The sequence below is a fragment of the Neomonachus schauinslandi genome, chromosome 5 (assembly GCF_002201575.2).
Source record: "Neomonachus schauinslandi chromosome 5, ASM220157v2, whole genome shotgun sequence".
NCBI classification, from domain to species: Eukaryota; Metazoa; Chordata; class Mammalia; order Carnivora; family Phocidae; genus Neomonachus; species Neomonachus schauinslandi.
This window is the reverse complement of record NC_058407.1, coordinates 171,250,091-171,262,445: the sequence shown is the minus strand read 5'-3', so window position 1 is coordinate 171,262,445 and position 12,355 is coordinate 171,250,091. Positions and strand designations below refer to the sequence as shown.

The 12,355-nt window shown below is 54.8% G+C and overlaps 2 protein-coding genes across 2 annotated transcripts in view; both read left to right on the top strand.

Moving 5' to 3' along the window:
* LMTK2 (lemur tyrosine kinase 2) overlaps positions 1-6,539 on the top strand; it is an 81,204-nt gene extending 74,665 nt beyond the window's left edge. The window contains exons 12-14 of the mRNA XM_044915730.1: positions 2,440-2,572; positions 2,832-3,074; positions 4,016-6,539. Of these exons, the coding sequence (XP_044771665.1) occupies positions 2,440-2,572; positions 2,832-3,074; positions 4,016-4,044 (405 nt within the window). The 3' untranslated portion in view covers positions 4,045-6,539. The remainder of the gene's footprint in view (positions 1-2,439; positions 2,573-2,831; positions 3,075-4,015) is intronic.
* Positions 6,540-9,811: 3,272 nt separating this feature from the next.
* Positions 9,812-10,472, top strand: BHLHA15 (basic helix-loop-helix family member a15). Its single transcript, XM_021680112.1, has one exon. The coding sequence runs from the start codon at positions 9,827-9,829 to the stop codon at positions 10,388-10,390; it is 564 nt and encodes a 187-aa protein (XP_021535787.1). The 5' UTR covers positions 9,812-9,826; the 3' UTR covers positions 10,391-10,472.
* The last annotated feature ends 1,883 nt before the right edge of the window (positions 10,473-12,355 follow it).

The following is a 12,355-nucleotide window of genomic DNA, read 5'->3' as shown; positions in this document are numbered from 1 at the left end:
GTGTCTTTCTTCGTCCCTGTACTTTCAGTGTTATTATATCATTATGGTTGACATTGGTTTCTTGTGAATAGCAAAGAGTTTCTTAAATCTATTCTGAAAAATTCTTTTTAATTGATAGTTTTAGGCCACTTACATTTAATAAAATTGGTCTTGTTTGAATTTTGGCGTACTTTTTTGTTCACTGTTTCTTCCTCTGGTTCTTGCTTCCTCCTTCCTTCCTGTCTTCTTTGTGGTTGGTAATTTAAGCATTTTTTAGTATTACCTTTGAATTTATCTGTCACATTTTTTACTGTGTATCTTCTCTCAGTATAGTTTCTGTAGTGGTTTGGGGGATTACAATACACATACTTGACTTTTTAAAATCTATTTAGAGTCAGCGCTTTACCATTTCATGTGGAATGTAGAAACCTTATTACCATTGTCTGGTATATTCCAGGCACGGACTCTCAAGCCCCATCAGACAGTGCTCTGCATTTTACTCCCAGTGATCAAACATGTTTTAAGAAACTCAAGGGGATCAAAAACTAATGCTGTAATGTATGGTGATTAATATAACCTAATGAAATAAAAAATAAAAGAAACTCAAGGGGAGACTAATAGGGTTCTGTTTACCAAGACAGTCCCTACCATTTCTCTCTTTTCATTTTTGATGTTCTAGGATTCTTTCCCTTCTGTTTGAAGAAGTTTGTTTGGCCTTTTTTTCCTTTTTTTTTTTTTTTTTAAATCAAACCTACTGACAGATAATCTTCGTTTCCCTCATTCCTTAAGGATATTTTCTCTGAATATAGAATTCTGAGTTGACCGTTCTCTCAGTATTATGTCTGATTGCTGCCAGGATTTCTTTCTTTGCAAAGGTTCTTTTTCTTCTTAGCAGTTTGATTATTGGCATGATTTCTTTGAATTTAGCCTGTTTCAAATTTGCTGAGCATCTTGAATCTGTAGTCTTACGTCTTTCATCATGCTCCGAGTCCCCTCCTGCTGGCATGCCAGTGTCAGACTGCCGTGTGTGGCCCCGTGGCTCTTTCTTCAGTTTTCATTGTTGTTCGGATTGGGTCATTTCTCTTGATCTCCTTCAAACTCACTCACTCTTGGTCATCTCCATTCTGATACTAAGTCCATCCATGGGGTTTTTAGGTTTTAGCTGCTGTATTTTTCTATTTTTGAAATTGGCATTTTGTTATTATTTTTATCATCTGTTCTTTTGCCGAAACTTTGGTCTGTTTACGTCCATTTCAAGAACGTTTGCTCTTGCTTGTAGGAACGTTTTCATGATAGCCTTTCAGAGAATTCCAGCATCTGTGTCACCTTGGCATGGCATCTGTAGATTGTCTTCTTCCCTGTGCATTGAGAGTTTCCTGATTCTTTGTATCCGGACTGATTTTAGACTGTATCCTTAGTGTGTTACGAGACTTTGTGTCTTGTTTAGATTCTCAGGAGACTGCTGACATTTTTGTTCTAGCAGGCATTGACCCATTGGGATTCAGGTCCCAAGTTCTAACCGTCCTTCTGTGGATTGGGGTTCCCCTTTCAAAGCTTTTGCTGTACTGTTTGAATCTGTCCTCTGCATGTGCCCCCCGACTGGCCAGGATGGATCTTGGCCGTGGTCCACCCTGCAGTTCAGTTCTTAGAGCTTTGGTGTGCTCTTGAGAGTCAGCTCTACCACACACAGCTTGGAGGTGAGGCGGGAGCTCATAAACGTGATGGGGTAGCTTTCCTGAGCTTCTCCCTCTCCATGGTGTCCCTGGTACTTCTGGTTGTCTTGCCCCACCCGCCCCCCGCTAAAGAGCTGGGGCTTTCATCAGCACCCTGTGCTGCTCACTTCATGCCACTGGACAGAGGAAGACAAGCATTGGGCTTCTCACTCTCTGGGATCCCAGTTCCTCCAGGCGGAGAGGGAGGTCACCTCCCTCAGGATATAGGTGCCTGTCACCCCAGGATTGCTCGGGGCTGGGGAGCAAGAGAATGGAGGGGAAAAATGTGGAATTCCACCACCCCCCCGCCCCCAGCCTCCGAGGGTCAGAAGAGCCCCTGCCTGCTTCAGAACCAGAACCAAAGGGCTTCTGGAGCTCTCTCTGTCCACCCCAGTGGCCACTTTGGATCTCGAGCTGTGCTGGGTCCAGGCCCGGAGCCGTTGAGGCAGGGGCAGTGGGAGGACAGCAGATCCACGGCTGCTTTGGTGTACTTTGAGTTCTGGCATTCTTTCCCAACCAGCCTGCTACTGTTTACTTTTCGGAGGCCTCCAGCAGCTGCTGCATGCATTCTGCCCGGGTGTCAGAGCTGCTTTGGTGGGAGAGGCGGGGCTGTGTGTTCCTCTTGCAGCTTCCCCAGGCCCGGAGCCCACCCTGTCAGTCAGACACGGTGCCGGCCTGCTATGTGTACACTGGAGCGGGGAAGGGAGAGCAGGTCTTCGCTGACGGGCATTTCTCTCTGGCTTTTCAGGAAACCCCAACCAAAGAGCTGGGGCACTGTGGAGGAGATGCACGTGGCCCCGAGTTGAACAGCCCGGCACCTTCTTCAGGCTCTCCCTACCTGAGCAGGTGCATAAATTCGGAAAGCTCAACTGATGAAGAAGGTACCTCACTTCACTGATGGGTTTAAAAAGAAACTAAAAAATAGTGCTTTGTGAATAAGGTGAACTTTTTGGAGGATAACATCATGGATTGTTTTAAATGACACTCTTAAGACACCCAGGAGCAGCTCTGCAATCTGTCAGGCCCAAGTCGGTTCTGGTTGATCTGCGGAGCAGACCTGTGTGCTTGCCCCCCCCCCCCCCCCCCCGCAATTCTCTGTTTTATTGTAAAAGGAGAACTGTTTTTATTTTTTCTTTCTAGGTGGAGGCTTTGAATGGGACGATGACTTCTCCCCCGACCCTTTTATGTCGAAGACAACAAGTAACCTTCTTAGTTCTAAGCCTTCTCTTCAGACATCCAAGTACTTCTCGCCGCCTCCACCGCCCCGGAGTGCGGAACAGAGCTGGCCCCACATGCCGCCGTATTCCAGATTCTCCATCTCTCCTGCCAACATCGCCAGCTTTTCTCTCACACACCTTACTGACTCGGACATTGAACAAGGAGGTGAGAGGAGGTGGGGGCCAGCCTGGGAGACCGTCCCTGCTGGACTTGTGTGCTTATTAATTTGGTGCCTTCCTAGTGTTTGCAGAGTAGATTGTAAGAAAATCCTTTATGAGGCCCTCACAGTCCTGAGCGCATGCTCTCGGAGCCACGCCCCCCACGTGTAGGCCTCTGTCACTCCACACACTGCGTGCTACTCGAGCTGCCCCCTTGCAGCCCCTGTTGGGCGAGGCAGCCCGGTGGCGCCTGGCTGCAGCGCGTCTGCCACCTTCTGTTCTATTTTCTCCCCTTTTGCCACAACCCCCTCCACCCCCCGCCCATCTCTGCTTCTTTCCCCCAGAGAGAAGCCGTTCTTAAAAACACTTGGCCCGAGATTTTGGGATTGAGCCCAAATGTGCTCTGGCTCTTCCCAGGGAATATTGATTTTGCCATTAAGTCTTGGTCTTGTGTGATAGCAGAGACCTGGGTGGGAAGTCACGGGCAGGGCGCATTTGAAGTGGTATTATCTGAACATATGGATCCTTTTTTCCCCATAACCCGATTGGAAGATAAATGCTAATAGGTACATTTTTTTGATTTGAAGTTTGCAGTTCAAATACTGTGAAACATAAAGAGCTTTCATTTGTGTTCGTGCTCTGTTTAATTGTGCCGATTAGATAATGCCCATTACCTAGCGATCTGTCAGAGATCAGGGCTGACTTTCTCCTGTGCCCCGAGCACGGACGCCGAGCGGCGTGTGAGCTGAGCAGATGTGTGCGCGAGAGCGTGCCAGAGTCTGGCAGGTGCTGCTGTGACAGGAAGCTCCACGGCTCGAGCAGGTGGCGGGCAGCCCCACTCCCAGCTTCGGTTCCTCTTTCTGTAGCACAGGTCACATGCTGTCCACACTATTTTTATCTGTGCCGATCACTTCACAAACCCAGCTTTGCTTGTTCTCCCTGAAATAGGAAGCAGCGAAGACGGAGAAAAGGATTAGGTGGACACGGATGCGCTCCCGGGTCCCGGGCTGCTCCCCCAGGGCGGCATTCCTGCACTGAGCCCAGCAGTGACATCCCTCCACATCGGCTGCAGCGGGCCCGGCCCAGGAGAGAGACTCAGGCGGCCGGGATGGAGCCGCGCTGGCTCCGTGCCCACGGCGGGCAGCCCGGCGGGGGAGGCCCTGGGCCGCTCTCACCCGCCCGAGGTCCTCGCGCCCTGGTCATCCTTGGGGAGCGTCGACCCTGCTCTGGTGTGTGGGGAACTGTAGTCTCGGGGTTGTTTTCCATGTGGGGTGTTCTCCGCCTCCACACTGTGCATCCCTTCTGTGCGTGAGGGCCCAGAGGAGCACGATGGGAATGGGCACCAGTGAGCCGTATTTATTATTTTTAAAGAAATCACTAATTGCTCTCTGTAATTGCACTGTGGATAAGTGTTCTAAGAGTACCTGATATTGTACAGAATCGTAAATTATTCAAGGAAAATAAGGCAGGTCAAGCTGGTGCTATCCACTAGTTTGATTTCTTTCTCTGTTTTATAGTTTGTTTGCTTTGCATGGTACTTGTAAAGTTTAAATATTTTGAGTGTTCTGCTGTCTAGAATTGTTGGAATTGTACATATGGTACTTTTTCGTAAATGATACATGATTCCGAATGTTAGTGTTTTTTGTTCTTATAGGAAGTATTTTTGATGAGTCCAAAAAGACTGCTTTGTTCTGTTGACCGAATGAAACATACGTTTGTCTCTTTCTATAACGCAGGTTCCTTGTAGCAAGTGACGCTTCTCTGAGGAGCTGAAGGGTCTCGCAGCCCCTCTGTGTGATTCTCTCACCCCGCTCCCCCATTTTCTTAGACCCTTCGGTAAAACTTGACAGGTGGTTCCCCCCCAGAACTCCGCTTCGGGTCAGAACGTCCAGGTGTCTGTCCTGCCCCTCTCCCTGGGAGCCGCGCTCTGCTGTGGCCCCTGAGCCACCTCCCGTCACGCCGGCTCCTCTGCTTAGTGTTTGGAAGCACAGGCTGCTGGGCCTTCGGTGTCCCTGTAGCTCCTTCCTTCAGCCGGTGCCCAACTCTGAGGAGGAAGCTGCCTGCGCAGGGCTCTGGTTGCCGAGGACAGTCTGAGTTCGTTCTGTTGTACGCACTGGGTGTTGGGCTTTCAAATAACGTCCAGAGTTTTTCCTGGAATTTTCCTGGAAGAGCCAGTCCGCGTCACGGCCCGCGGCGGCCGGGCTCTGTAACCGAGGAGATACGCTACCTCCCGCAGCCGGGAGCAGGGACGCGAGACCACGGCGAGCCTGCGCAGCCAGCAGGTCCTCCTGTTTGGGGCCTCCCACCTGGATGCGGCCCTGGGACTCATCTGCACTGACCCTGCCCTTCTGCTTAAGCACCACGTTTTCCCCTTGCCTTGAAAAGGACCGAGTGTGTCCAGCGTCACCTCCTAATATTGCCAGGAGTTGGGTGTTCGTGATAAAAAGCTGAGCTCATTCTGCACTCTGTGAGTTCTGCTTTGACATCAGGAAGTTTCCAGGGCCTAGAGCAGCATGTGCTGAAGGAGGCTTGGCATGTCCGCCGTGAAGCCGTGTGTACTGGGGTCGGGCGTCGCGTCTGTGGTCACCACACACTGGCCCTTCACCCCAAATGTTTTCCGGTGCTGATTTGCTTCCCCGACTCCAGCGTAACACAGGTCCCCCGGGGCTGCGTGATAGAAATCCCAGCGACCCTGGTCCTAGCGCAAGATGCAGTTGTGTATGCTGGCTAGAGTTTACAAAGTAAATTATGACCTTTATTATCAATTCTAGTTCGCTCCACTAACGTTTTATACTAGCAATAACTTTTCAGAGCAAGAACTCAGAATGGAGAAAGAGCCCCCTTTACCACTCCACTTGGTGTGAGCAGGGAGCTGAACAAGGAAAAGTTAATAGGGCATTAGAAGGTGATTTTGCCAAAACTATCATAACTCTGAATTTCTTGCTGTGAAGACTTCCTGAGTTTCCTGAATTTTTACATCTAACTATCAGTCTTTGTTAAGAGATATATAAGAGGTGATAATTAATACAAGTTTTTTCAAACTATAACGAGTTCAGATTTAATGACTAAAAGTCAAGCAGATCCATAGAATATATAGTCTTCTTGTATAATCAGCCCGGGATAAGTTTATTGATATTCGGGGGCTGTACCTTTTTCACTATGATTAAGGAGATTTTAACAACCTAATTCCCATTTTAATTTATTTTAGGTCTATCTTGCTGTCATGATTAATTGCCAAAAGAAAGCATTTTATACATTGAGTTGGGGGGGGGTGGGTTGGAGTAGTAAATCTTACTGTGGTGTTGCATGGTGGGGAAGATTTTATATTTATAATAAACACGTGAGTCAACATGTTCTTTTGAAATCTCAAGCAATACACGGGAAACCAATTATGTAGATGAGAATTTTTGGCCCATCTTTGAAGTGTCAGCATGTGCTTTGTTGTTCAAGTCAGGTTTTCTTTTTGTTTTTGGGGTTTTTTTTTTTTTTTTCTTTTTTTTACTACATTGGTTACCAATAGTGGGTTTTCAGACCGAACTTGTTCTAATAAGTTATGCAATGAAATAAATCAGTGGAATTCTCCAGATAATATGGGTGAGGTTGATAATACCTGGTTCACAGTGGTATTTTCCTGGCCTTCTTTGGAATCTATCAGGTTTTAATTAGTGCTACTCTGGTGGAGTTAATGTATTTTAAATCCTATAATAAAAAGAACCTTCATTTCCTTCCTAGCTAGATGTTAATTTATGTTATCAAACGATCCTGTCATAAGCCAGAAAAAGAAATAAAAGTGCTCCCCAAATCCTTCTGGAACTTGGACTGTGCGTCTGGGTAAGAAGCCATTCATCTTAAGGGTGAAGAAGCTCCGCGAAGCTGAATTGGAAACAGAGCATTCGTTCTATTTTTAAACGTACAGGTGATTGTTTCTATAGAAATGGGTTTTATCTTAGAAAAGTCTTTGTATGTCTTGCTGCCGTAAAACGCCTTTCAAAACCACTCCCTTGTATTCACATTTTCCATAGGGTACTTGTAGGGTTAGTGACTTACTGCATGTCTGTCCTGAGGGCCCGGGGCGCGAGGGAGGCAGCGCCTGGTTTTACCCGACTCAGCCCATCGTCTGACGATTCCGGACGTGAACCCAGTGCTAGGCTCCAAGTGTTGGGCTTTGGTGATCGGGGCTTCAGAAGAATAGCCTTATGAGAAGTAGCCTTAAAATAAGAATGGGTAACTCGGTTACTTCAGATTTCAATCTTGTGAACAATATTCCTGACAGCGGGGCTGGCTCCAGTTTTGGCTGTTAACGAAGAAGCTCTTTAGTGCACGCGTAAGTTCTGACAGATGTGCAGACAGTATTGAACTACCAACAACCTGTTACCCAAATGGCTTGAACTAGGTTGCTCAGGCTCACACAAGCGCGGGCAGGCCTCCCCAGCGGGCCGGTGCGTGCATCCACTGTTGAGTCCGGTCTGCGCGGGGCCCATGGGGCAGTCCCACCCACGCGGCTTCCCCGTTGTGCTTTAACACGGTTGTGAGAGGTTCACGGCAATATCACAGCTAATGAACGTTCAGTTTAAATTGTGTACATTTTTAAATTGTAAGATTTTTACTGTATATTGATGCATAGTGTGATTCAATAAATTGCTTGTAATTTAAAAACTATTTAATATTCAAAATAAATATAGTTATATATTTATAAACTCTGTTGCTGCGTTTCTTTCCTGGTTTTCCCGCTGCTATGTGAGGCCCGGGGCTGGTGGCCTGGCACTGCCCTGCCGCGGGCACTAGCAGCCAGTGGTGGCCCTGGGTCCCTAGAGAAAGCGTGCCCTTTTCCATGACCTACATCCCCCACGCTCCTGAGAACACGGAAGTCTGTATAATCACTGAAAAACTGAACTTGCAAATGTCTTGCTTGTGCCGCCCGAAGGTGCATCTGTAATTGGAAGCCTTTATTGATGAGTTTCGGAAGCATTTTAGCTTCTGAGATGCAGTCTCTACTGAGCTCTAAGCCGAGAGGCTAATCCGCTCAGCACCAGCCTCCCTCAGTGGCCCTCGCTCGCCTGTCCCAGCCGCCCAGAGCGCAGTAACGGCCTCCTACCAAGCAGGCCTGGCCCCGACTTCGGTCACACCAACTCCCCCGAGCCCCTCCGGGGCCAGATGGAGACTAGGAGCACCCCTGTGAGCCCCTCGGAGAAGCGCGAGGTCAGCGCTGACCCTGGTCCTGCTGGTCCCAGGGGCGGGAGGCCAGGCCCACGCGGGACCTCACGGCGCTGCAGGTGCGCCCCGTCAGCCTGGAAGAACCCCTAAACCAGAGGCTGCTTTTAACACCTTTTCATGCTGCTGTGAAGGGTAAGGAAACTGAGGCAGGCAGGCCGGCGATCAAGTAAAGCAGGTGGATGGAAGCCGGGTTTGAGCCCAAGCTGAGCACCCCTGGCCCCGCTGGAGACCTCGTGAGACCGAGGACCGCGTATGTCCCCGTGACCCGCACGCAGCGGCCGAGCAGGCCCTCCGCGGGGCAGGGCTCCGCCCACTCGCCCCTGGACCTGCCGCCCTGCGGAGAGCTGGGGGGTGGGGGGGCTCGCGAGGCCCCCGGGGGCTGCTGCCGCTTTGAGAAACTAGTGTTACTGCAAAATGGCTTTTCCGCCAACTCTTCTTCGGGCTTCGGCTCGCGTTCCGAGCCTTCACCTCAAGGCCAGGTGCAGCGGCTAGGCGCTGTCGCAGGGCTTCCCTCCGCGCCCGCGGGCTCGCAGACGCCTCAGTCTCCCACTCCGCCGAATGGGCTTCAGACCCGGGCTCCGCGCGGCGGGCAGGCTCCGGCCGCCGGGAGTGAGGGGGGCGCCGCCCCGCCTCCCTGCCCGCAGGTGCGCCTCCGCCCCCCGCCGCCGGGCAGGGACACGCTCACACCGGCCCCGCCCCGGCCCCGCCCCGCGGGCTCATTTACATGCGGCCTCAGCCCCGCCCGGGGCGGCTAAAGCGACGTGTCCTTGTCCCCCGTGGGCAGCCCCGGCGCGTGCAGCTGCGGATCTCCAGGTAAGTGGGGGTGGGGGATCCCGGTGGGGCCGAGGGGAGAGGACCGAGCGGCGGGTCCTGGTGGGGTCGCGGTGAGGGGGCGGAAACGGGGGGGGCCCGCCCACGTGGTGGGACCGGGGGCTGTGGCAGGCTCGGGCCACTGTCGACCTCTGACCGCGGACAGCTGCCCCATGTCCGCAGCGGTTCTGGCCCCAGTGCCTTCCCTGCATGGGTGACATCCAGCGGGCCGCGGGTCAGGGAGGTGGCTGGAGCGGGCGCCTGTCCATCAGGGCAGATGGGAGGCGCGGCAACCTCAGGCAGACCCTGCGCCGAGCTAGCGTCCCGCCACGTCTCTGGGTGGTCTGAGAAAAGTGTTGAAGGCCACCGAAGCTCAGGGGGCAGGGAGGAGCGGGGGGCCAGGGAAAGTTCCGGGGATCAGCCCATGTCGAGTTGAGAGGGGGCACCAGAGAAAAGTCTGAGGGGATCACCGTGAGGTCAAACGGGAATGGGGTGGGGGGTTCGGCTCAGGGCTTCCACGTGTGAGGGGGGAAGGGCCTGGGGTCACTGTGCACCAAGTGGGCAGCCGCCACTGGGCAGTGAGGGGGCTGACGGGCACGGCTGCCCTGAGTGTCCGCTGGGCGTCCTAAGCATCCACCAGCCTGCCATGTGACCACAGGGTGGCCTGTGTTCTGGATTTCAGTTCCAAGGGCCTCCCTGAGAGCCACCACCTGCGGGGACAACTAGCCTGGAGCCATGAAGACCAAGAACCGGCCCCCCAGGCGCCGGCTGCCCCCGCAGGACACACAGGCCACCGCAGGGGAACGGACCCCGGACAGGCCCCAGCAGGGGTCGGGGCTGGAGCTGGCCAAGGGTCTGCGGAGCAGGACGGCGCGGGCGCAGGGGGCGCGGGCGGAGGGCGGGCGCCGGCGGCCGGGGCCCTCGGGGCCCGGTGGCCGGCGGGAGAGCAGCGTCCAGCGGCGGCTGGAGAGCAACGAGCGGGAGCGGCAGCGCATGCACAAGCTGAACAACGCCTTCCAGGCGCTGCGGGAGGTCATCCCGCACGTGCGGGCCGACAAGAAGCTCTCCAAGATCGAGACGCTCACGCTGGCCAAGAACTACATCAAGTCGCTGACCTCCACCATCCTGACTATGTCCAGCGGTCGCCTGCCAGGCCTGGACGGGCCGGGCCCCAAGCTCTACCAGCTCTACCAGCAGCAGCAGGTGGCTGGGGGCGCGCTGGGGGCCGCTGAGCCCCAGCCCGAGGGCCACCTGCAGAGGTACTCCACGCAGATCCACAGCTTCCGAGAGGGCTCCTAGCGCCCGGCCTGGGGGTCGGCGGCCGGGCCCGCTCCTCCCGGCCCTGCTGCCTGCGTGCCGAGAGCCCCAGGTTGGTGGCGACACCCCGCGTGGACGTGGGCCCCGGCGGTGGCTCCATTTTCCCTGAACACTCAGCTGCCCCCGCGGAGCACGTCCTGGCCTCTAGGGGACAAGACCAGTGAGTGGCCTGGTCCAGGCCATGGCTCTGGGCCGCATGAGGCCCAAACCTCCGCAGAGGTCCCAGGACCTGCTTTTTAATTGACTAGGGCCCCATTGGACAGGCCTTTGTAACTAAATTCTCTTCACTCCCAACTCCCTCCTGAGGCAAGGGGAGATTCCAGGAAAAGGTCAGTTTGGGTAAGTTTCCCCAGTAACTGCGGAGGCCCAGGCCCCGGAAGGGTCCTCCTCCAGCCTGCGATGTAGCCTCCTCATTCGGGGTAAACTGAGGCACAGAGCAAGCAGAGCCCACGGCCACGGAGTGTGGCTAAGCCGAGATGATTGATGCGTGTAATTCAGCATGTGTCCGATAGAAACCCCAAAACCCCTAGAAATACTAATCCGATTACCTCAAATTAATTCTAAAGGGACCTTGGCAGGAAGAGCGGCTCGGACCTTTTCCTCCCTCCGCCTGGGTCGGGGCTCCTGACTGTGGAGGGGCACGCGGCCTGGCACTGCGGGGCCGGAGACAGGTCTGGGAGGGGGGCCGGGAGTCGCTGCCTCCCTCCGCGTCCCACCCATCATACTGGTCACTGCCGGGGTCATGTCAGTGGCAGAGGACGGTCTGACAGAACTTCAGGGTGTTCTCGGGCCCTGCTTGGAGTTGGGGGCCCGGCAGGGCTCTTCTGTGGGAAGGAGCCTGGGCTGGCAGGAGCTGCCCTCCCCCACCTGGTGCTGCTCCTTCAAGGCGGGCCCGGGCAGTTTGGCAGGTCCCTGGCCGCCTCGGGCCAAGCTTCCTTCTGTGGCGACAGGCTTGGCGACTTCGCCCTCAACGCCCCCTGGCATCTCTCCTCCCTCATCCCTGTGCCCACAGCCAGTAGGGGGAGGGGCCAGGGCAACCTTGGCAGCCTCAGGCAGGAACCCCAGTGACAGGGGCTGTGGGGAGGGTAGGGGTGGCCTGGCATATGAGGCCAGAGCCGTCCCCGAGGCGCTGGGGGGCCAAGCCCCTCCTGGGTGGGGGCCCGAGCAGCATGGGAGCAGGGCTGCCCCAGCGGAGGGCCGCCTCCCACCCTCCCAACCCCGGTGGTCCCGGCCCCAGTCGCTTAATCCACTGCCAGCCTTGGTGTCAGCGTCAAGGACAGCAGGGAGCAGAACAGCCATTAGCCCCATCGGTCCTCACTTTCCAGGTCAGACGCTGGCTGGACCCTCCGCAGGCTCCATGCCAGGCCCTCTGGAGGGTGGCCCTGGGAGGCCCGGTCTGGCCCCAGCCATCCTTCAGCATGGTCAGGTGGGGACCCAGGTGCTCCTGGCCTGTCCCTCGGAGGCGGCCACTCGGGAAAGTCCATGGTCAGGACATCCTGCCGATGGGAGCCGAGGTCGGGGGCCGCCTGGAGCTCGGGACTGATGGGGCCCACGCTCCCTGTGGGTGCCCTGCCGGCCGGGACCCAACACAAGGCCTGCAGAGCTCAGTGCACCCCCAAACTGGCTGAAGGAACCAACAGACTGAACTGAGGGCACCGGGGGCGGGGGGCGCCCAGCAGAGGCTCTGTCCGGGAGGCCGTGCCCGATGACCAGGGGTGGTGTGAGGGTCTGTGGGTCACCACCTTGCAGATGACAGCTTTCAGAGCTCCTTCTGTCCCAGACTGGCACCTGCATCCGCTCTGCTTCCCAGAGGGTGACCTGGGCCCAGATGTCTGGTCCTTCTTCCCCTGTGGCATCATCACAAAAGACCCTTAAAGGTCCCAGTGGAGCTCTGGGGTGTTAAATATGGGGGGGAGGGGAGGGGAAGGGTCTGGTGACGGGCCAGTG